The sequence below is a fragment of the Oncorhynchus kisutch genome, linkage group LG22 (genome assembly GCF_002021735.2).
Source record: "Oncorhynchus kisutch isolate 150728-3 linkage group LG22, Okis_V2, whole genome shotgun sequence".
Taxonomy (NCBI): Eukaryota; Metazoa; Chordata; class Actinopteri; order Salmoniformes; family Salmonidae; genus Oncorhynchus; species Oncorhynchus kisutch.
The window spans coordinates 52,143,895-52,169,738 of record NC_034195.2 but is presented as its reverse complement, the minus strand read 5'-3'; the positions used below and the strand labels follow the sequence as shown (position 1 = coordinate 52,169,738).

General features: G+C 42.4%; 1 protein-coding gene across 2 annotated transcripts in view; it reads right to left on the bottom strand.

Annotated features, from left to right (window-relative positions):
• Window positions 1-25,844, bottom strand: part of LOC109885308 (LHFPL tetraspan subfamily member 3 protein) — a 75,919-nt gene continuing 50,075 nt past the window's right edge. The window contains exons 2-4 of one of the 2 annotated variants that reach the window (XM_031801621.1): window positions 5,498-5,734; window positions 4,064-4,089; window positions 1-3,147 (exon numbers count right to left, since the gene is read on the bottom strand). In XM_031801621.1, the coding sequence (XP_031657481.1) occupies window positions 4,076-4,089; window positions 5,498-5,734 (251 nt within the window). In that variant the 3' untranslated portion in view covers window positions 1-3,147; window positions 4,064-4,075. Of the gene's footprint in view, window positions 3,148-4,063; window positions 4,093-5,497; window positions 5,735-25,844 lie in introns of both variants that reach the window. The other variant, XM_031801620.1, reaches the window with a different exon arrangement.

Genomic DNA, 25,844 nt, shown 5'->3' with positions numbered 1-25,844 from the left:
GTTGTTCGTGAAAACGTTTATTAATCACACTCATATATTCTTCTTTATTTATTTCATTGCAGTTACTCTTCTCTTCCTTATAGTTTCTTAATGTTTGGTATCTGTTTTGATATTTACATTAGTGGTACATATAGAGAGGAGACTGGGACAGGCCTTTCTCCACTAAAGCTCACCACACCTCCTCTTCCTCCTCCTAACTCACGATGGAGGTATAGGACTAGAATAACCTCATCAGGCCTTATCAATCATTCAACCAATCAATTAATCAATCAATAGATTATTATATATGACCCTCTACACACTTAGTATGCTGTATGTCCCCATAATGAGTGATAAACACATACTGAGAGAGAGGGAGAGAAAGAGAGAAATTGAGAGAGAGAGAAAGAGAAATTGAGAGAGAGAGAGAGAGAGAGAGAGAAAGAAAGAAAGAAAGAGAGAAATTGAGAGCGAGAGAGAGAGAGCTAAAATAGGGAGATATGTATTGTATGTACAGGACAGTCGGTATGAGACGAGGCCGGTGTGTTGGTACACTAAAAAGGTGCATTAAACACACACACATTAACGTGTGGACAGACACATATCCCATACACACACTCATTCACACACACATTCACCCCTCAGCTACAAGATACAAAGGAGACGTGCAGTCATTCATTCACCCCCGTCACAGTGAAGAAGAATATACCATACCACAAACTACAAAATATTGAGACACAAGTTCATGAAGTACTGTGTAAATCGAGCTGAGCATATGCTTGCAATGGAGTTACAAAATGAATTCCTACATTAGTGCTTCTTTTGATATTTTAGAATATACATGATTACACCCCAAACTTTTGTAAAACATTTTTTTTTCTTCTCTCCAGTGAATATCTATACACAGTAACCGTAGCAACTCACGCTAGACAACAGTGTTCTGGTAAAGAGGGTTATTGAGGAAGGGGGGGGGGGGCAGGAGGATAAGGAGGATGTTTTGTTTGTAAGAGTTCACCCATTATGTTATAAGACACCAAATATCACATGAGAATTAGGTGATTTTCCTTCTTTTCACAAGTAAAACAAGCACATATTCAGGAAATGACACGAATATACAGTATCTAGTGTTGCTTAATGTGTTAGCATTAGGGATTTATTACAAGGTCAATGTCTAAGGATACAATGTATACAGCATATTCAGGAAGTATTCAGACCCCTTGACTTTTTCCACATTTTGTTACATTACAGCCTTATTTTAAAATGGATTAAATCATTTTTGTCCCTCATAAATCTACACACAATGCCCCATAATGACATAGCCAAAACATGTTGTTTGAAAACTTTGCGAATTTATTACAAAAAAAAAATACAAAACTGAAATATTACATTTCCATAAGTATTCAGACCCTTTCCTCAGTAGTTTGTTGAAGCACTTTTGGCAGCGATTAAAGCCTTGAGTCTTCTTGGGTATGATGCTACAAGCTTGGCACACGTGTATTTGGGGAGTTTCTCCCATTTCTTCTCTGCAGATCCTCTCAAGCTCTGTCAGGTTGGATGGGGAGTGTTGCTGCACAGCTATTTTCAGGTCTCTTTTCAGAGATGTTTGATTGGGTTCAAGTCTGGGTTCTGGCTGGGTCACTCAAGGACATACCAAACTTCTCTCATTTCAGAATGATGGAGGCCACTGTGTTCTTGGGGACCTTCAATGCTGCATGTTTTGGTGCCTCGACACAATCCTGTCTCAGAGCTCTACGGACAATTCCTTCGACCTCGTGGCTTGGTTATTGCTCCGACATGCACTGTCAACTGTGGGACCTTATATAGACAGGTGTGTGCCTTTCCAAATATTGTCCAATCCATTGACTTTACCACAGGTGGACTCCAATCAAGTTGTAGAAACATCTCAAGGGTTATCAATGGAAACAGGATGTACCTGAGATCAATGTACAGTCTCATAGCAAAGAGTTGAATACTTACTGTTTTTGCTTTGTCATTATGGGGTATTGTGATGTCATTATGGGGTATTGTGATGTCATTATGGGGTATTGTGATGTCATTGTGGGTATTGTGATGTCATTGTGGGTATTGTGATGTCATTATGGGTTATTGTGATGTCATTATGGGGTATTGTGATGTCATTATGGCGTATTGTGATGTCATTATGGCGTATTGTGATGTCATTATGGGGTATTGTGATGTCATTATGGGGTATTGTGATGTCATTATGGCGTATTGTGATGTCATTATGGGGTATTGTGATGTCATTATTGGGTATTGTGATGTCATTATTGGGTATTGTGTGTAGATTGATGAGGGAAAAAGAACATGTAATCCATTTTAGCATAAGGCTGTAACGTAAACAAAATGTGGAAAGTCAAGGTGTCTGAACTTTCTGAATGCCCTGTACGCATTCAAATGTGACTGTCTACATGAGTGTGATAGTGTGTGTGTGTCTGAGTGTGTGAGTGTGTGTGTGTGTGTGCCTGAGTGTGTGAGTGTGTGTGTGTGCCTGAGTGTGTGAGTGTGTGTGTGTGTGTGTCTGAGTGTGTGTGTGCCTGAGTGTGTGTCTGAGTGTGTGTGTGCCTGAGTGTGTGTCTGAGTGTGTGTGTGCCTGAGTGTGTATCTGAGTGTGTGTGTGTGTTTTTTCTCTCACTACAATACGTGATTTCAAGAACAATACTTCAACCCAGTCTTCTTCATCCATATTCTTGCAGATAATCAATACGTCTTCTGTTGGTCAGTCTCTGTCTCCGTCTTGGTCGATGATCGGCTGTGTGAAGATTGTCTTGTCTCTGCTGGGGTTCCTAGGGGTTCAGTGATAGTGGAATAGTGTGGAGGTAGAGAGACTGTAGGACTGTGAGCAGGGCCAATATAATAGAGATGTACATATCATTGGCAGATCCAGCATAGCCTAGAAGGTGAGAACTAGAATACAGTACATGTGTGAATGAATGGGAGACATCTAGCTACATAGCATTTCTCTCCTGTCTGTTTCGCTCACTCATTGTCCACCTCTCTTTCTCTTTTACTCTCTTCTCCTCTCGATCTCTCTCTTCTCTCTCTCTCACAGCCATGGTGTGCCAGTGTCGTCCTCTTCTGGGGGATGATGGGTAAAACTCTGGAGCGTGATGATGAAAGTTACACATACACACTAGGAAACGCAGACACCTGAGAGAGAGAGAGAGGGGATTGGATAAAAAGAGAGAGACAGGAGAGGAAGAGAGAGAGAGACAGAGACAGAGACAGAGAAAGGAGAGGAAGAGAGGAAGAGAGGGTGACAGAAAGAGAAAGACCGGAGAGAGAGAAAGAGAGAGACAGAGACAGGAGAGAGATGGAGAGAGAGAAAGAGGTTGAGAGTGACAGAAAGAGAGAGATGGAGAGAGCGAGAGAGAGGGGGGAAAAGGGGACATGCTAGGGGATATATGCTCTGACGATGAAAATGTACGACCCATTTACCATAATAGCACAGCGAGGACACGTACTACATTTCCAGGCCAATCCTGATATGACATTAAATAGGACATGACCATTTTACACATACTAAAGAGACGCACACTGAATAATTCACATCACAGACACATGTTTCAGCCACATTAGCAGACACATGTTTCAGCCACATTAGCAGACACGTTTCAGCCACATCACAGACGCATGTTTCAGCCACATCACAGACCCATGTTTCAGCCACATCACAGACACATGTTTCAGCCACATTAGCAGACACATGTTTCAGCCACATCACAGACACATGTTTCAGCCACATTAGCAGACACATGTTTCAGCCACATTAGCAGACACATGTTTCAGCCACATCACAGACACATGTTTCAGCCACATTAGCAGACACATGTTTCAGCCACATTAGAAGACACATGTTTCAGCCACATCACAGACACATGTTTCAGCCACATTAGCAGACACATGTTTCAGCCACATTAGCATACACATCACAGACACATGTTTCAGCCACATTAGCAGACACATGTTTCAGCCACATCACAGACACATGTTTCAGGCACAAGAGTTTTGTTTGAATCGGCCTGTTTTGTCAAGGAAGCCAGTTTGACTGTATTTCATCACTCACCTATGGGTTGTTTTAGGCATTCCCAGCTTCTATGTGAGAAGGAGAGAGGGAGGGGGGGTGGGGAGATGGGGGGGATGGGGGTGGGGAGGGAGGGGGAGAGAGGGGGAGATGGGGCGGGCAGAGAGAGGGGGTGGGGAGATGGGGCGGGCAGAGAGGGGGGGTGGGCAGAGAGAGGGAGGGGGAGATGGGGTGGGCAGAGAGAGGGAGGGGGAGATGGGGCGGGCAGAGAGAGAGGGGGGGGGGGGAGGGAGGAGATAGGTTCATAGTTATTAGTTAATATTCCTGTATTTGTGTTGAATCATCAAAGACACAAAATGTGTAACAACCTATTGTATATTATGGGATGTGAAGTTCTATGTGTGTAGTACCAATGACAACCAGCAGGCGTGTCATTCTGGCCCAGTGCAGGTCTTCTGGTATTCATGGTAGCGTGTGTTTGAGAGGTGGATGGTTTTCATTGAGACAGGATAACAGTGAGCTGAGCAATCATCCATTTGTCATCCATCCCTACATTTTTCTCCATCCCTCCATTCAAAAGACCCCTGGACCCCCTGGCTGCAAGTTACGCATCTGCTGCAACATCTGTCTGTCTGTCTGTCTGCCATCCCTTCTTCCCCTCTCTTGTTCTCTCCTCCCTGGACACCCTCTCTTGTTCACTCAATTAAATTCCATTGAAGGGCTTTATTGTCATGGGAAACATATGTTAACATTGTCAAAGCAAGTGAGGTAGATAATAAACACAAGTGAAATATACAACAAAAAATGTACAGTAAACATTACACATACAGACGTTCCAACATTACAACATTACAAATGTCATGTTATTGACTTGACTGTTGTCAGTGACTTGTCAACTCTGTCAGTGACTTGTCAACTCTTGTCAGTGACTTGTCAACTCTTGTCAGTGACTTGTCAACTCTGTCAGTGACTTGTCAACTCTTGTCAGTGACTTGTCAACTCTGTCAGTGACTTGTCAACTCTGATGGCTCCTCGATCTTAACATTCAGCAGACAATTGAAGTATTTCACTGTTTAATGTTTTCAATCTGTGCTATGCTACTGGTCCTCACACGAGTGTGTGTGTGTCAATTCAATTCAAAGGGCTTTATTGGCATGGGAAGCATATGTTAACATTGCCAAAGCAAATGGAATAGACAATAAACAAAAGTGAACTGTGTGTGCTGAGAGAGAGAGAGAGAGAGAGAGAGAGAGAGAGAGAGAGAGAGAGAGAGAGAGAGAGAGAGAGAGAGAGAGAGAGAGAGAGAGAGAGAGAGAGAGAGAGAGAGAGAGAGAGAGAGAGAGAGAGAGAGAGAGAGAGAGAGAGAGAGAGAGAGAGAGAGAGAGAGAGAGAGAGAGAGAGAGAGAGAGAGAGAGAGAGAGAGAGAGAGTATATATATATATATACAGGTCCTAATGGAATGCTCTCCCGTCTCACCCTTGCTCTCAGCCAGTAGTTCCTCGGTCATGAGTCCGTCCTGTCTGTTGCCCAGTACAAAAGCCAGGAAGGAGAGCATGAGGGCATTCAGAACCCCCATGATAGCCAGGATGTAAGCCCAGCGCATGGAGCACGCTCCCAGACTGTACTTGTCCGTCTGCTCCCCACACATCCTCCGCACCTCGTCACTGTCCCAGCCGTCAGGGTAGATTATACAGCCCATAACCAGACATACACCTGGAGGAAGGAGAGGAGGAAGAGTAGGGGTAGCGAGGGAAAGTAGTGGGATAAGGAAGGTATGGGAAAATAATGGAGAGGGAGAAAGATGTTATTTCAAGCTTTCTAACTCTTTGACCTTCCATCCCCTTCTATAGTCTCCTATAGTCTTCAATCACCTCCTATAGTCTCCTATAGTCTTCCATCACCTCCTATAGGTCTCCTATAGTCTTCAATCACCTCCTATAGGTCTCCTATAGTCTTCAATCACCTCCTATGGGTCTCCTATAGTCTTCAATCACCTCCTATAGTCTCATATAGTCTTCCATCACCTCCTATATTCTCATATAGTCTTCCATCACCTCCTATATTCTCATATAGCCTCCTATAGTCTCCTATTGTCTCCTATATTCTTCCATCACCTCCTATATTATTCTATAGTGTCCTATATACTTCCATCACCTCCTATTGTCTTCTATAGTCTCCTATAGTCTTCCATCATCTCCTATAGTCTTCTATAGTCTCCTATAGTCTTCCATCACCTCCTATAGTCTCCTATAGTCTTCCATCACCTCCTATAGTCTCCTATATTCTTCCATCACCACCTAGAGTCTCCCATCACCTCCTATAGTCTCCCATCCCCTCCTATAGTCTCCTATGGTCTTCCATCCCCTCCTATAGTCTCCTATTGTCTCCTATAGTCTTCTATCGTCTCCCATCCCTTCCTATAGTCTCCTATAGTCTTCTATGGTCTTCCATCCCCTCCTATAGTCTCCTATTGTCTCCTATAGTCTTCTATAGTCTCCCATCCCTTCCTATAGTCTCCTATAGTCTTCCATCACCTCCTATAGTCTCCTATAGTATTCCATCCCCTCCTATAGTCTCCTATATTCTTCCATCCCCTCCTATAGTCTCCTATATTCTTCCATCCCTTCCTATAGTCTCATATATTCTCCCATCACCTCATAGAGTCTCCTATATTCTTCCATCACCTCCTATAGTCTCCTAGTCTTCCATCACCTCCTATAGACTCCTATAGTCTTCCATCACGTCCTATAGTCTCCTATAGTCTCATTTAGTCTCCTATATTCTTCCATCACCTCTTATAGTCTCCTATAGTCTTCTATAGTCTCCTATAGTCTTCTTTAGTCTTCTATAGTCTTCCATCACCTCATATAGTCTCCTATAGTCTTCCATAGTCTTCCATCACCTCCTATAGTCTTCTATAGTCTCCCATCCCTTCCTATAGTCTCCTATAGTCTTCCATCACCTCCTATAGACTCCTATATTCTTCCATCACCTCTTATAGTCTGCTATAGTCTTCTATAGTCTCCTATAGTCTTCTATAGTCTTCTATAGTCTCCTATAGTCTTCTTTAGTCTTCTATAGTCTTCCATCACCTCATATAGTCTCCTATAGTCTTCCATAGTCTTCCATCACCTCCTATAGTCTTCTATGGTCTTCCATCCCCTCCTATAGTCTCCTATAGTCTTCCATCCCCTCCTATAGTATTCCATCACCTCCTATAGTCTCCTATAGTCTCATATAGTCTTCCATCACCTCCTATAGTCTTCTATAGTCTTCCATCACCTCCTATAGTCTCCTATAGTTTTCCATCACCTCCTATAGTCTCCTATATTCTTCCATCCCCTCCTATAGTCTCCTATATTCTTCCATCCCCTCCTATAGTCTCCTATAGTCTCCTATATTCTTCCATCCCCTCCTATAGTCTCATATATTCTCCCATCACCTCTTAGAGTCTCCTATATTCTTCCATCACCTCCTATAGTCTCCTACAGTCTCCTATAGTATTCTATAGTCTCCTATAGTCTTCCATCACCTCCTATAGACTCCTATAGTCTTCCATCACGTCCTATAGTCTCCTATAGTCTCATTTAGTCTCCTATATTCTCCTATCACCTCTTATAGTCTGCTATAGTCTTCTATAGTCTCCTATAGTCTCATATAGTCTTCTTTAGTCTTCTATAGTCTTCCATCACCTCATATAGTCTCCTATAGTCTTCTATAGTCTTCCATCACCTCATATAGTCTCCTATAGTCTTCTATACTCTCCTATAGTCTTCTATAGTCTCCTATAGTCTTCCATAGTCTTCCATCACCTCCTATAGTCTGCTATAGTATTCTATAGTCCCCTATAGTCTTCTATAGTCTCCTATATTCTTCCATCCCCTCCTATAGTCTCCTATGGTCTTCCATCACCTCCTATAGTCTCCTATGGTCTTCCATCCCCTCCTATAGTCTCCTATTGTCTCCTATAGTCTTCAATCACCTCCTATACTCTCATATAGTCTTCCATCACCTCCTATATTCTCATATAGTCTCCTATAGTCTTCTATAGTCTCCCATCACCTCCTATAGTCTCCTATTGTCTCCTATATTCTTCCATCACCTCCTATATTATTCTATAGTCTCCTATATACTTCCATCACCTCCTATAGTCTCCTATAGTCTTCCATCACCTCCTATAGTCTTCTATAGTCTCTCATCACATCCTAAATTCTTCCATCACCTCCTATAGTCTTAAATCCCCTCAGATATTCTTCCATCACCACCTAGAGTCTCCCATCACCTCCTATAGTCTCCCATCCCCTCCTATAGTCTCCTATGGTCTTCCATCCCCTCCTATAGTCTCCTATTGTCTCCTATAGCCTTCTATCGTCTCCCATCCCTTCCTATAGTCTCCTATAGTCTTCTATGGTCTTCCATCCCCTCCTATAGTCTCCTATTGTCTCCTATAGTCTTCTATAGTCTCCCATCCCGTCCTATAGTCTCCTATAGTCTTCCATCACCTCCTATAGTCTCCTATAGTATTCCATCACCTCCTATAGTCTTCTATAGTCTTCCATCACCTCCTATAGTCTCCTATAGTTTTCCATCACCTTCTATAGTCTCCTATATTCTTCCATCCCCTCCTATAGTCTCCTATATTCTTCCATCCCCTCCTATAGTCTCATATATTCTCCCATCACCTCATAGAGTCTCCTATATTCTTCCATCACCTCCTATAGTCTCCTACAGTCTCCTATAGTATTTTATAGTCTCCTATAGTCTTCCATCACCTCCTATAGACTCCTATAGTCTTCCATCACGTCCTATAGTCTCCTATAGTCTCATTTAGTCTCCTATATTCTTCCATCACCTCGTATAGTCTGCTATAGTCTTCTATAGTCTCCTATAGTCTCCTATAGTCTTCTATAGTCTCCTATAGTCTTCTTTAGTCTTCTATAGTCTTCCATCACCTCATATAGTCTCCTATAGTCTTCCATCACCTGCTATAGTCTTCTATAGTCTCCCATCCCTTCCTATAGTCTCCTATAGTCTTCTATGGTCTTCCATCCCCTCCTATAGTCTCCTATAGTCTTCCATCCCCTCCTATAGTATTCCATCACCTCCTATAGTCTCCTATAGTCTCATATAGTCTTCCATCACATCCTATAGTCTTCTATAGTCTTCCATCACCTCCTATATTCTCCTATAGTTTTCCATCACCTCCTATAGTCTCCAATATTCTTCCATCCCCTCCTATAGTCTCCTATATTCTTCCATCCCCTCCTATAGTCTCCTATAGTCTCCTATATTCTTCCATCCCCTCCTATAGTCTCATATATTCTCCCATCACCTCATAGAGTCTCCTATATTCTTCCATCACCTCCTATAGTCTCCTACAGTCTCCTATAGTATTTTATAGTCTCCTATAGTCTTCCATCACCTCCTATAGACTGCTATAGTCTTCTATAGTCTTCCATCACCCCCTATAGTCTTCTATAGTCTTCCATCACCTCATATAGTCTCCTATAGTCTTCTATACTCTCCTATAGTCTCCTAGAGTCTTCTTTAGTCTTCTATAGTCTTCCATCACCTCACATAGTCTCCTATAGTCTTCTTTAGTCTTCTATAGTCTTCCATCACCCCCTATAGTCTGCTATAGTATTCTATAGTCTCCTATAGTCTTCTATAGTCTCCTATAGTCTTCTTTAGTCTTCTATAGTCTTCCATCACCTCATATAGTCTTCTATAGTCTTCCATCACCTCATATAGTCTGCTATAGTCTTCTATAGTCTCCTATAGTCTTCTATAGTCTCCTATAGTATTCTATAGTCTCCTATAGTCTCCTATAGTCTTATATAGTCTCTTATAGTCTTCTATAGTCTCCTATTGTCTTCTATAGTCTTCCATCACCTCATATAGTCTCCTATAGTCTTCTATACTCTCCTATAGTCTTCTATAGTCTCCTAGAGTCTTCTTTAGTCTTCTATAGTCTTCCATCACCTCATATAGTCTCCTATAGTCTTCTTTAGTCTTCTATAGTCTTCCATCACCTCCTATAGTCTCCTATAGTATTCCATCACCTCCTATAGTCTTCTATAGTCTTCCATCACCTCCTATAGTCTCCTATAGTTTTCCATCACCTTCTATAGTCTCCTATATTCTTCCATCCCCTCCTATAGTCTCCTATATTCTTCCATCCCCTCCTATAGTCTCATATATTCTCCCATCACCTCATAGAGTCTCCTATATTCTTCCATCACCTCCTATAGTCTCCTACAGTCTCCTATAGTATTTTATAGTCTCCTATAGTCTTCCATCACCTCCTATAGACTCCTATAGTCTTCCATCACGTCCTATAGTCTCCTATAGTCTCATTTAGTCTCCTATATTCTTCCATCACCTCGTATAGTCTGCTATAGTCTTCTATAGTCTCCTATAGTCTCCTATAGTCTTCTATAGTCTCCTATAGTCTTCTTTAGTCTTCTATAGTCTTCCATCACCTCATATAGTCTCCTATAGTCTTCCATCACCTGCTATAGTCTTCTATAGTCTCCCATCCCTTCCTATAGTCTCCTATAGTCTTCTATGGTCTTCCATCCCCTCCTATAGTCTCCTATAGTCTTCCATCCCCTCCTATAGTATTCCATCACCTCCTATAGTCTCCTATAGTCTCATATAGTCTTCCATCACATCCTATAGTCTTCTATAGTCTTCCATCACCTCCTATATTCTCCTATAGTTTTCCATCACCTCCTATAGTCTCCAATATTCTTCCATCCCCTCCTATAGTCTCCTATATTCTTCCATCCCCTCCTATAGTCTCCTATAGTCTCCTATATTCTTCCATCCCCTCCTATAGTCTCATATATTCTCCCATCACCTCATAGAGTCTCCTATATTCTTCCATCACCTCCTATAGTCTCCTACAGTCTCCTATAGTATTTTATAGTCTCCTATAGTCTTCCATCACCTCCTATAGACTGCTATAGTCTTCTATAGTCTTCCATCACCCCCTATAGTCTTCTATAGTCTTCCATCACCTCATATAGTCTCCTATAGTCTTCTATACTCTCCTATAGTCTCCTAGAGTCTTCTTTAGTCTTCTATAGTCTTCCATCACCTCACATAGTCTCCTATAGTCTTCTTTAGTCTTCTATAGTCTTCCATCACCCCCTATAGTCTGCTATAGTATTCTATAGTCTCCTATAGTCTTCTATAGTCTCCTATAGTCTTCTTTAGTCTTCTATAGTCTTCCATCACCTCATATAGTCTTCTATAGTCTTCCATCACCTCATATAGTCTGCTATAGTCTTCTATAGTCTCCTATAGTCTTCTATAGTCTCCTATAGTATTCTATAGTCTCCTATAGTCTCCTATAGTCTTATATAGTCTCTTATAGTCTTCTATAGTCTCCTATTGTCTTCTATAGTCTTCCATCACCTCATATAGTCTCCTATAGTCTTCTATACTCTCCTATAGTCTTCTATAGTCTCCTAGAGTCTTCTTTAGTCTTCTATAGTCTTCCATCACCTCATATAGTCTCCTATAGTCTTCTTTAGTCTTCTATAGTCTTCCATCACCTCCTATAGTCTCCTATAGTCTTCTATAGTCTTCCATCACCTCATATAGTCTCCTATAGTCTCCTATAGTCTCCTATAGTCTTCCATCACCTCATATAGTCTCCTATAGTCTTCTATAGTCTTCCATCACCTCATATAGTCTCCTATAGTCTTCTTTGGTCTTCTATAGTCTTCCATCACCCCCTATAGTCTCCTATAGTCTTCTATAGTCTTCCATCACCTCATATAGTCTCCTATAGTCTCCTATAGTCTTCTATAGTCTTCCATCACCTCATATAGTCTTCTATAGTCTTCCATCACCTCATATAGTCTCCTATAGTCTTCTATAGTATTCCATAGTCTTCCATCACCTCCTATAGTCTGCTATAGTCTTCTATAGTCTCCTATAGTCTCCCATAGTCTGCTATAGTCTTCTATAGTCTCATATAGTCTTCTATAGTCTCCTATAGTCTTCCATAGTCTTCCATCACCTCCTATAGTCTTCTCCTGCTCTTAATGCACTCAACTATCAATCTACCCCCCCCCCCCTCTCTCTCAATTAAATTAATTTCAAGGGGCTTTATTGGCATGGGAAACATATGTTAGCATTGCCAAAGCAAGTGAGGTAGATATTTTACAAAAGTGAAATAAAAACAAATTAACAGTAAACATTACACATACAGAAGCTCCAAAAGAATAAAGACATTACAAATGTCATATATATATATATATATATACACAGTGTTGGAACGATGTACAAATGGTTAAAGTACAAAAGGGAAAATAAATAAGCATAAATATGGGTTGTTTTTACAATGGTGTTTGTTCTTCACTGGTTGCCCTTTTCTTGTGGCAACAGGTCACAAATCGTGCTGCTGTGATGTCACACTGTGGTATTTCAGCCAGTAGATATGGGAGTTTATCAATATCAGGATTGTTTTCTAATTCTTTATGGATGTGTGTAATCTGAGGAAAATATGTGTCTCTAATATGGTCATACATTGGGCAGGAGGTTAGGAATTGCAGCTCAGTTTCCACCTCGTTTTTTGGGCAGTGAGCACATAGCCTGTCTTCTCTTGAGAGCCAGGTCTTGCTCAATAGCAAGGCTATGCTCACTGAGTCTGTACATAGTCAAAGCTTTCCTTAATTTTGGGTCAGTCACAGTGGTCAGGTATTCTGCCGCTGTGTACTCTCTGTGTAGGGCCAAATAGCATTCTAGTTTGCTCTGTTTTTTTGTTAATTCTTTCCAATGTGTCAAGTAATTATCTTTTTGTTTTCTCATGATTTGGTTGGGTCTAGTTGTGCTGCTGTTCTGGGGCTCTGTTGGGTGTGTTTGTGTTTGTGAACAGAGCACCAGGACCAGCTTGCTTAGGGGACTCTTCTCCAGGTTCATCTCTCTGTAGGTGATGGCTTTATCATGGAAGGTTTGGGAATCGCTTCCTTTTAGGTGGTTGTAGAATTGAACTGCTCTTTTCTGGATTTTGATAATTAGCGGGTTTCGGCCTAATTCTGTTCTGCATGCATTATTTGGTGTTTTACGTTGTACACGGAGGATATTCTTGCAGAATTCTGCATGCAGAGTCTCAATTTGGTGTTTGTCCCATTTTGTGAATTCTTGGTAGGTGAGCTGTCTGTCTCTCTCTCTTTCTCTCTGTCTCTCTGTCTCTCTCTCTCTCTCTCTCTCTCTCTGTCTCTCTGTCTCTCTCTCTCTCTCTCTGTGAACATTGTGTTCACTGAGGAAATGTAAGAGTCTGCAGTTAATGATAATGCAGAGGATTTTCCCAAGGTTGCTGCTGATGCATACCCCACACATATCCACTTTGTGAATTAGGGTGATCAGTCATTGGTTCCAAATATTGGGGAAGATGCCAGAGCTAAGGATGATGTTAAAGAGTTTAAGTTTAGCCAATCAGAATTCATGGTCTGTATATTTAGGATACCATCAACACCACAGGCCTTTTTGGGGTTGGAGGTTTTGTATTTTGTCCTGGAGTTCATTCACTTTAATTTGAGAATTCAGTGGTTTCTGGTAGTTTTTGAAAGTTGATTCAAACGTTTGTATTTGATAATGTTTTTGCTGTTTGTTCTTTGTTATAGAGCCAGAAGTGGTTAGAGTCTATGGATTCTTCAATTACATTGAGCTGATTTACAGAATCTCTCTCTCTCTCTCTCTCTCTCGCTCTCTGTCTCTGTCTCTGTCTCTGTCTCTGTCTCTCTCTCTGTCTCTCTCTCTGTCTCTGTCTCTGTCTCTGTCTCTGTCTCTCTCTCTGTCTCTGTCTCTGTCTCTGTCTCTGTCTCTGTCTCTGTCTCTCTCTCTCTGTCTCTGTCTCTGTCTCTGTCTCTCTCTCTGTCTCTGTCTCTCTCTCTCTCTCTGTCTCTGTCTCTGTCTCTGTCTCTGTCTCTGTCTCTCTCTCTGTCTCTGTCTCTCTCTCTCTCTCTGTCTCTGTCTCTGTCTCTGTCTCTGTCTCTGTCTCTCTCTCTGTCTCTCTCTCTGTCTCTGTCTCTCTCTCTCTCTCTCTCTCTCTCTCTCTGTCTCTGTCTCTGTCTCTGTCTCTGTCTCTCTCTCTCTGTCTCTGTCTCTGTCTCTGTCTCTGTCTCTGTCTCTGTCTCTCTCTCTGTCTCTGTCTCTCTCTCTGTCTCTGTCTCTGTCTCTGTCTCTGTCTCTGTCTCTCTGTCTCTGTCTCTGTCTCTGTCTCTGTCTCTGTCTCTCTCTCTCTGTCTCTCTCTCTCTCTCTGTCTCTCTCTGTCTCTCTCTCTCTCTCTGTCTCTCTCTCTCTCTCTGTCTCTGTCTCTGTCTCTCTCTCTCTCTCTGTCTCTGTCTCTGTCTCTGTCTCTGTCTCTCTGTCTCTGTCTCTCTCTCTCTCTCTCTCTGTTCTCTCTCTCTGTCTCTGTCTCTGTCTCTCTCTCTCTCTCTCTCTGTCTCTGTCTCTGTCTCTGTCTCTGTCTCTCTCTCTCTCTCTCTCTCTCTGTCTCTGTCTGTCTGTCTCTCTCTCTCTGTCTCTCTGTCTCTGTCTCTGTCTCTCTGTCTCTGTCTCTGTCTCTGTCTCTCTCTCTCTCTCTCTCTCTCTCTCTCTCTCTCTCTCTCTCTCTCTCTCTCTCTCTCTCTCTCTCTCTCTCTCTCGTTTACTAACCCCTGCTCCTGGCAACAATAATTAATTCCTTGATTACTCTCCCTTCATTTCAGTAGCCATCAGTCACTAGGTAGTATTGCTTTTGATTCACGTTCTGTACTCTTCTCATGTTTTGTTAATCTGCATTTATCGTTATGAAACTGACCTTCTACACCTGCTTCCTGACTCCCGGTGTAAACGCAACAGCAAGCTTGCAAGGAAATAGCAGAGAAAACAACTACAAACAACATCAGAGGCAGCAGAAACAACAAGGCTAAAAAGATACGCCAGAAGCTAAGAGTAACAGGAGGTTGATGGTAGGAAATCATTCTTCCAAGGCCCTGTAGTCTATCTTCTATGATGGACAGTGAAGTGACAGTTAGGACTGAGCCAGCATGTTAGTGTCTTGTTTTGCTACATGAGTTCTTATTCATAGCCCCCTCTCTACAACTCCACACGCACACACACACACACACATACATACACACACATACACACACACACACACACACATAAATACACACACACATAAATACACACACACATACACACATACACACACACATACACACACATACACACACATACACACATACACATACACACACACACACATACACACACACACACACACACACAGCTTTGACTTTGGCTGTTGCCCCTTCGCCTCTCCCTCTTCAATATTTAGTAGCTGCTTCTCAATCGCGGTTTGGTTTCCGCCTATGGGGACGAATTTTCCTCATCTTCAATTTGAATGAGGTTCTTCTCCGAGGGGTGTGTGTATGTGTGTGCGAGGTGACTCTGCGGCAGTAGAATAAGGAGGTGAAATTACCCAGAAAGCATTTCTACATGAATAATAGAACACGTTCCTCCACTTCCTCACCCCCAAAACCTTTTTCACATCCCCTGACACTGTGTATTAATGTCTTTATGATACAGTGTGAATGGGGATGTGTATTAATGTCTTTATGATACAGTGTGAATGGGGATGTGTATTAATGTCTTTATGATACAGTGTGAATGGGGATGTGTATTAATGTCTTTATGATACAGTGTGAATGGGGATGTGTATTAATGCCTTCTCTCCTTCCTCTCCTTCCCCTCCTCTCCTTCCCCTCCTCTCCTTCCTCTCCTCCCCTTCCTCTCACAATGGTTGTGGTTCTACAGAAGAGGGAAAGGAGCTACTGAACTACCCAGCTACCCAGGGGGTGCGCGCACACACACACACACACACACACACACACACACACACACACACACACACACACTGCGGCTTGTTACAGTAATGTTGCGGTCTTTAATATTCCTGAAAGACATCAGGAGGAGGGAGAGAGAGAAGATAGCGACAGACAGAGATAGAGAGGAAGGAGAGAGAGAGAGCAGAGAGAGGGAGAGAGAGAAGATAGCGACAGACAAAGATAGAAAGGAAGGAGAGAGCATAGAGAGAGAGAGAGAGAGAGAGAAGATAGCGACAGACAGAGATAGAGAGGGAGCAGAGAGAGAGCAGAGAGAGAGGGAGAAGAAGAGAGAGAGAAGATAGCGACAGACAGACATAGAAAGGAAGGAGAGAGAGAAAAGATAGGGAGAGATAGAGAGGAAGGAGAGAGACAGAGCAGAGCTATATGCTACTGCAGAGCTACAGTCTAACTGCATACCAAACAGAATAAAACAACAGAAGAGAGATTCTCTTTGTTTCATCCTCTCTTCTCCTCTCCTCCCAGTACCTCTGGCTCTAGCCAGTCAAAACACATCTACACACAGTTTCAGAGGTCAATAAGAGATGTCTGGTGTATCTATCTACTGCATCAGATGGATGGAAGGAGAGAGGTCTGGTGTATCTATCTACTGCATCAGATGGATGGAAGGAGAGAGGTCTGGTGTATCTATCTACTGCATCAGATGGATGGAAGGAGAGCCTTCTGGTGTATCTATCTACTGCATCAGATGGATGGAAGGATAGAGTTCTGGTGTATCTATCTACTGCATCAGATGGATGGAAGGAGAGCGTTCCATCCATCTTCTACCAAGAATTCACAAAATGGGAAAAACACCAAATTGAGATTTTGCAAGCAGAATTCTGCTAAAATGTCCTCTGTGTACCATGTAAAACACCAAATTGAGACTCTGCATGCAGAATTCTGCAAGAATATCCTCCGTGTACAACGTAAAACACGAAATAATGCTTGCAGAGCAGAATTAGGCCGAAACCCACTAATTATCAAAATCCAGAAAAGAGCCGTTCAATTCTACAACCACCTAAAAGGAAGCGATTCCCAAACCTTCCACAACAAAGCCATCACCTACAGAGAGATGAACCTGGAAGAGAGAGAATAGAGTAGATGTCACGGGTCAAAATTTTGATTGATGACCCTATGTGAACTCTATGTGAACCCTATGTAGTGATGACGTGTGCATGTCTTCTGGTCAGGCAAGCCTGGTTAGGTGGGGGCTATGGGGTGAGTAAGGGTCCATTTGACAGGCCGTTAATGATTGATGACCCAAGCCTGATAGACAAGCCTGGTTAGGTGGGGGCTATGGGGTGAGTAAGGGTCCCTTTGACAGGCCGTTAATGATTGATGACCCAAGCCTGATTTATGACCCTATGTAATGATTTATGACCCTATGTCATGTAGAAGGGTGCATGCCCTGGGTTGAGTAAGTGACCATGTGTCAGGTCAACCTGTTACTGTTTCTCACGGTTTGGGTTGGTTAAGGCCCCTTATAAAGCCGCTGAACAATACCTGTTTAAGAGTGCACAAGATCTTAAGAATAACCATGGAATTTGGGATCGGTACCAAAGCAGTGATGACTGTAACAACTGAAACAGGCCTTCGGGTTGCCCATAGAGCAAGGGCAAAGTATCAACCAGCAATATATGATGCGCCAAAAAAACGTTTTTTAAATGTGTATAGAACCCAAATACCGCCAGCAAATGCTCTGACAGATCAAGTGTTGATGTCTAATGGCCAGCAGTGGGGGTATCGGTTTGATTACCTGGCCTGTAGAGTGACCCTCTATACGGTAGATGAAGGAGAAGAATATACAGACCAGACTGTAGGCTTGGAATATGGTGTTGAAGACTGGTCGGTTTTTCGCAAGGTTGTGTGTCCTGAACTGAGCCTTATCACCAAGGGGTATAGTGTGTTCACGGGCCACGAGACCCGTTGGGAAGGTACCCCGGACTCCTCAGGACAAATATTTCACAGGGTGAAAATACAAAGAAAGAATGGCCGACCGTGCGGCAGCGTGGAGTTCTATATCGGCACCGAGGCAATCCGAAACCACAAACTTAGGGGTGGTGGCCTGACTGGGGATACCCGACTGCGTCTGCTTATTCCTTTTAACAGTTGGGATGTACTGGAATTGAAAATGTTGCAACCGTTGGATGCTCTCTTTGTACAGAGCCAACAGCGTCAGAGCCTTGTTCATTTAAAGAAGTGCATAATATATACGAATCGTAAAGATTACGATGCAAAAGAGCCTCAAGAAGATACAGCGTCAGAAGAAAACTAAGTAAGCGGATGCTTTAACCCCGCCCCCCCAGATACCCAAGGGCCTTGTTCTACAATAAAAAGAAAAAAAGCAGACAGTTCTTCATTTCAGCATACACCATGGATCTCCAGACCATCTACGAGGAAGCCACTACGTCATGGGGGCCCGACACTAAAGACTCTATGCCACGAAGCCCTACACTCTACGCACCCCTGGCAAGACCCGTGACACCCCCGACATTTACCCAGCCTGAGGATGTGTTTGATGGGGTGGCCAGTACTGTTTTTGTGGATACAATCAAGGCCTCTGTAGCTACACTTTTAAACGTGGTGATTGGCGAATATATACGAGAAAAATGCATCGGCTGTGAGATCAATCATCCCAGCCAGCGTCGTCATCCTTGCCTCTACGACCCTCCTAGATACTACTTTTTCAATCATTTTGAGGAGCTGGTGAAAAGACTGTGGTCCTGCCGTTTTATACCAGCGCTGGTCATCGCCCTGGAGTCTATGGGTATTGCGCCGTCTATCCCTAGAGTTTACGGGGTAACCGAAGCCTTCCTACATGAACTGAAGGAGGCCCTCTTCATCCATGAGAAACTCAAAGAAATCCGACACACCCTGGTGGACGACAACAAATACAGGGAAGCTGTGATGGCTGATGTGATGCTTTTCTGGCTCAATAAATCCCAAGAGACCGAGTGACATTTTGTTTATTTAGAGCTATGGGTAACTATGTGTCTACGATGTTTGAGCGAATAAATACATTTTTTCTTTTGAGAGACCTTACAAATGTTATGCATCAGATTATTGAAAATAAAGTGAACAATGTAAAGTTCTACACAACCCACAATACAGGGGTTATTGTAGAGCGTGTGTTAAAAATGGAGCAAATCATGAAACATGTCCGACATACGGGCGAGAGTTTACAATGGTCACATATGGTATCAAGGCTTGTTGAGGATTCTGAAGAACTAGAAATAACTTTGGCTAAGATTTTACATTATTTGTTTGAACCACCCTTTAATGTGAATGTGTATCATATTTGTTGTTTATATACTTATATATCAGACGTGTGTGTTTTAAAAATTCAGCGAAACAAACCTGTAAATCTAAACAATATATACAGGGTGTTGCATGCTGTGATTGTTGAGAAAACGGGGACTTGTATCTTGCAACAAATCCTGAATTGTCTGTATACGTAATAATTGTTGCATTCTTAAAATAAAAATTCACAAACTGAAATGTTGTCGTTATATGAAAGTGGCTCATTACAGTTATTGTACCTCAGAGAGGCAAGAAGGATGGCTGAGCAGCTGTTGAAAAACATATATTATAATCCCTCTAACCCCGGGTCTTATGGTGGTAAAGAGCGTTTACAGAGAGCTATAGTCGAAGAAACAGGGAGTCTGTTAAGCGATGCTAAAGTGAATGAATGGTTATCAGAGCAAGATGCCTACACTCTACATAAACCTGTAAGAAAACATTTTCCAAGAAATAGAGTTTTTTCTACGCATCCATTATCCCAATTTCAGGCGGATCTATGTGACATGCAGTCCCTTGCCGATAAAAATGATGGAAATCGCTACATGCTAACGGTTATAGATATTTTCTCTAAATTAGCCTATGTAAGGGTGTTAAAAAATAAGAGCGGGGCAGAGGTGACCAGGGCCTTTGAATCGATCTTGAAGGCAGGAGGCGCCCCCAAGAAAGTGCAGACGGATGGCGGAAAAGAATTTTTTAATAAAACATTTCAGAAGCTAATGAATAAGTATAATATAGTACATTTTGCTACAGGCTCTGATTTGAAAGCTTCGGTTGTGGAACGCTTTAATAGGACTTTGAAAGAGCGGATGTGGCGCTATTTTACAGCTCACAACACCAACCGATATACAGACATAGTTCAGGATTTAGTAAACGGTTACAACCACAGCTACCATAAGACTATACGTATGAAGCCCTCGGAGGTCTCTTCGGAAAACTCTTTTCAAGTCTTTAAAAATATGTATGGTTTGTTCCCACTTCGCCGTAAGAAAAAAATGACTTTTAAATTCCTAGTGGGTGACTTGGTGCGTATATCAAAGTTGAGGGGTGTTTTCGACAAAAAATACGAACAAGGCTTTAGCTCGGAGTTGTTTACCGTTACCGAATGTCTGCCACGCATTCCGCCGGTCTACAAATTAAAAGATTATGACGGGGATCTTATAGAGGGATCTTTTTATGAGAAGGAATTACAGAAGGTCCAGTTGGGTAAAGACAAAGTCTTTCACGTGGAGGAGATTCTAGATCAGAAGAGAGAAAAGGGTAAAAAATGGTTGCTGGTCCGCTGGAAAAACTGGCCTCAAAAGTTCAACAGTTGGGTATTGGAGCAGGATGTGGTGGAGGCAACGGGGGTTAATTTAAACCCCTAGTCATGATAACTAGCACATCATTCGCGTGTACACAGTTGGGCATCATGGAACACAGCGGCTTCTACCTGACTCTCCCCAGTAATGCGTCGGCACAGATATATCGTAATAATCAGAGTTCGAAGTATACAACCAATTTTCCAAAGCCTATAGAGTTATCAGAGGCTTGGGAAGTAGGTCTCAGCGAGATTACATACCCCCATAGTTGGTATAATATCAAAGCTAAGGACCGTGATTTTTATTGCAAAAGGTTCTCGGAACCTGCGAAACTTATTAAGCTTAAAAAAGGTTTCTATAGAACCGTCGACAGGATCGTCTCAGAGTTGAATGAACACCTAACCCTGAACAAGATGGAAATATTCCTATTCTACAATCCAATCCATAAAAGGATACAAATCTCAGGGCCTGCTAACGGAGGTATAAAGACCAGCGGTAATTTATCCTACATGTTGGGGATGGGTCCCAATAAATGGACGTATGTGAACGATAAATTATTCCCATTCCCTGCGGATATACATGCAGGCTTTTACAACATATTTGTCTATACCGACATCATAACCTATCAAAGGGTCGGAGACAGCTGTGTGCCCCTCCTGCGAACAGTTCATATAGACGGCAAGGATGGGGACATCGTCACTGTCAATTATGACAAGCCGCACTACGTACATGTCAGCAAGAACTATATTGAAAACATTCTGGTTGAGCTTAAAACGGATCAGAACGAAAACATTGAATTTACTTATGGTAAAACGATTGTAAAACTCCACTTTAGACCCACCAAAACCTCTCTACATATATAATAGCTGTATTATATTTATAAACATAATACAAATAAAAGGGTTATGGAGCACCATCAGCTCGACCCTAACCGTTATGTTTCATACTATGTGGATCAAGTGGGTAATGGACTACCAGGATATCATGGAGCGCCGACAATGTATGGTTCGGGGATAGGAGGTATATTCCGTAACCTCTTCAGGATGGTTTTACCGTTTATGAAGAGAGGCTTCAGCATAGCCAAACCACATTTAAAATCAGCGGCTAAAAATATAGTAAGTGAGGTTGTAGCCAATGCTATGACCCGAAGGGCGTCACCAGAGGTGGAGCATCAAGAAGGCTCGGGGCTTATGATATTGTCTCGAAGGCCAAAAAAGAGACCTCCTGGTTTAAGGCGTAGACCTGCACCTAAAAAGCGGCGGTTAACTGTTAAAAGAACCTCAGTAAGTCAAAGACGGGGTAAAGTGAGGAGGTCTGTACCAAAACAGGCTAAAAGAATACTAGGAAGTATTTTCTAAAAGAATAAGTGACATGGCTCTTTTACATCGAATGTCCTCTGAAGCTATAAAGACAGAACTTGATCTTTTCACGGCACCGTTAACGCAGCATTCAATAGATAGATCCAGTTATGTGGAGATAGCCCCTCTCTCTGCTATTACCGATAACGGGCCTATCGAATTTTTCATACCAGGCCATGGTGACAACTATCTGGACCTCAACAACACCTTGGTGCATTTACGTCTAAAAGTGACCAAAAGAGATGGGTCTAATATTGCAGACGATGCCAAAGTGAGTCTCATTAATTACCCCTTGGCCACCATTTTCTCCCAAGTTGATGTGACTTTGGGTGAACGCCTAATCAGTCAAAGCAGCGCTACATACCCTTATAGAGCCATCATGGAGTGTTTACTAAACTACTCCGAAGACACTCTCAAAACCCAATTTAGCGCCGGGCTGTTTAGCAAGGATACTGCAGGAGCCTCTATGGAATCGACAGACCCTTCCACCGGTGCAAACAAAGGACTAGCGGCACGAGCTCGCTACTGCGCCGAATCTCGAGAGTTTCATTTGCTAGGCCCTATACACTCTGACATTTTCTTTCAAGAACGGTTACTCTTAAATTCGGTTGATTTAAGATTAAAATTAACCAGGGCCAAGGATGATTTTTGCCTGATGTCTCCCCAAGACGGGGATTTTAGTTTGAAAGTGTTGGGGGCAACCCTTTTTATTAAAAAAGTATCTGTATCTCCGGCCGTGCGCCTGGGTCACTCACATGCTTTGATGAAAGGAAATGCCCTTTACCCTCTCCAAAGAATTACCATGAAAACCTTTAGCATACCTGTGGGCAGTAGAATCTGCAGTCAAGAAAACCTATTTCTAGGCCCTTTACCTAGATATGTGGTTATAGGTCTGGTTGATCACGCCTCTAATACGGGCAGTTTAGATAAAAACCCCTTTAATTTTCAGCACTTCAATGCAGAGTATGTAGCGCTCTGTCAGGACGGACGTCAGGTTCCGGCGAAGGCTTTCCAACCACAATTTAATAACAACATATCTGTGCGAGAATTTTACAATCTATTCCTGGCTACAGGGCGACATCTAAAAGATCTCTCTTTACCTATTGACAGAAATGATTTTGCAGAGGGTTACACATTGTATGCTTTCAATTTATCACCTGATGATGACACCTCAGGAAATCTGTCTGTGGTGTCCCAAGGTAACCTCAGGCTGGAAATGCGTTTCCGTACACCTTTAGCCTGTACAGTTAGCATGATTGTTTACGCATGCTCTGATTCAATCTTGGAAGTGAATGCCCGAAGACAGGTCTTAGTGGATTATTATTAAGGACCTTTGAACAAAGACATGAATACCCAAGAGTTGGACGGGCTCATGAGCCGCTTGATTGGAAAACAATTTTGTGGAGTGTTGGCTTGTGATGAATTACCTATGGAGATATGGTCTGAGAGGCCTGCAATGTTTATTGTCAATACCCATCCTAAACACATGCCTGGTGAACATTGGCTAGCTATGACATTAGAACAGGAAGGTGGACGAAAAATCTCAACTTTTTTTGATTCCTATGGCTTTCCCCCCGGTTTTTCACATTTCCCTAAATCTATTAAAGATTTTTTGACCCTAAACGGTACAAAGATCTACTACAACATCAAACAAGTGCAAGATAACCTTTCCACTACATGCGGTCACCACTGTGTATTTTACCTGTGCCAAAGAGCCCGGGGAGTTTCTTTTGAAGATGTTATGTCTCTTTATAAGGATGATTTAAGAAGTAATGATAACCTTGTATCTTGTTTTGTTAGAAAATATCAAAAGTGTTCAAATGTGTGTCCTTTAAGAACGCGTAATCAAGGCGTATGCTCACGTCATATGTTTCAAGAATGCCACAAATGTTAACTTGCTTATTTTTCAAATAAAAAATTTATTGAATTAATCATAGTCATTCAAAAGTCATTTTCAAAAGTCTAACCACGCCGAGAGATCGGGTTTAGGAAAGGTCCTGAGACGTTCATGGGAGTAAATGAGTTAGCATCATCGCTTTCATATGGGGCCGGTGTCGTTGGGGCATCTTTAGGGGTGCTGTATCTCGTTGAAGGCTTTTGTTTTAAAGCTTGAATCTGTTGACGAAGCTTATGGTTGGGTACACCGGAGAGGGGGATGTTGAGGATTGCCAGGGCCTTAAGAAACTGACGCCAGCCGGGAGGCCTTCGGTCATCAGCAACCTTGTGGGCAGCCGTGGTACTTTTAAGCAAGTCCTGCATATGGGACCCCCTAACCACAGAGCCCTGAAGGATAAACTCTCCAGAGTCGTTCCAAGCAGCTATCCCCTTTGAGTCTTTTATCTTGTTCATAATGTATTTAACATTCTTCCTGTTACGTAAAGGCACATGTGTCAGTAGGTCATGCATAACTTTATCTTCAAATGGCATTTGAGCTTCACCCGACATATTATCGCCACTAGGTAAGATCGACGGTACAGGCCTTACAGGGGCATGGCTATCGTTAGGTTCGACATCTGTTAAAGGGTCCGGTAGGGAAAGGGTTAAATGGTTAGTCTCTCTCTCCCCTTGCTTTACCCGAGTCAAATACCTTTGCATTAGGTTTGTGTATTTTTGAATCTTATCATAGGGGTTCAATCCTTTTCGGTTCAAAACATCCTTCATGGCCGTATCCAAATCATTTTCCGCTGTTTGTCTGATATCTTCAGGACCCTGCATTTGTTTTTTAAGTCTATCCAACTCTTGTTGAGGCACCAAGTACATTTTAGTGGCCATCACACCCACGTGTTCAACCACCACGTCTGGCCGCAATAAGGCTGGTGATGAAGGGCACGGCTATACTGAGTAAAGGTAGAAGAAAACCCCCAGACTGTTGTATACTATGTCTTTTCTTTTGAAGACTGGCCCTTTTATTGGCAAAGAGTTTGATCGCTGTCTTTGTCTCCTTAATTTTTTCAATTGGTTCAGGGTGAGTGGAATGCGTCCTTTGAGAAGATTCAAAGCAATCTCACATAGGGCTAATATGAGATCTGAAGAACAGCGACCCAAGATGGCCTTCCGTTCTTTAGCTGTAGAACCTACTAGCCTTCTCAAGAGGGGGAGGTTTCTTTTTAAACGCAGAGACATAGCGTTTACTTTTTAGGAAGGTATGCAGCAGGCCTCTCCCCCGGAAACAGCCCTGTACGTAGCCTAAGGTGTTCTGGAGTATTGCTTTTAAATCCACGATTAAATAAGAAAATGGCTCTTTGGTAGCGTCCTCATAGCTCTCCATAAAGTATGATTTCCGTCCAGGGTACATCTGCTGAGCTAGAGTGCTAATTTGCAGTTTGTCTCTAGGATTTTTAAACAATACCATGTAGTTGGCATTCAAGCTAATGGTCCGACTATTTTTACCTTGGTGAAACACATTCTGGACCAAGTAAAGCACGGACAGGTTTCTATGATGAGTATATTGGGTAAAAGCTCGTGCAATTTCAGGGTGTTCGCTACCAGCAAATAGCATATCGTCCAAAACCAGCAGATTATTTACATGTGGGGGGAGAAGTTCATCATCAGACAGAGAATCGGGTATTCCTTCAACAAACTTGATTTTTATTGTCTTCAATAATTCATCATACAGAGGTTGGTAACATGAATAACACCATACAATATTGTCAGGCTTTTGAGATAACACATGTTCAGAATTCTCTAAATACTTTTACAAAAAAAGTTTTACCACTGTTTGAAGGGCCGGCAATTAATGCTGAAAAAGGCAATTGTAGCCGGGGGTCAAACCCTCGACAGCAGTCATAATATCTTAAGCTTTAAGACACACTGGGGCTTGTAGCATAAGTCAGTAGCCAAGGGCAATGTGGTACCGTCAGGCAATAGCTGTCTCTGTCATAGACTACCCTGAATCTTTTAGTGAGTGGTGCGTTTCTTAAGATGGAACCCTTTTTATCCTCACTATTTTGTTGTAGGAGCTCAAAACTCCAAGTCCTA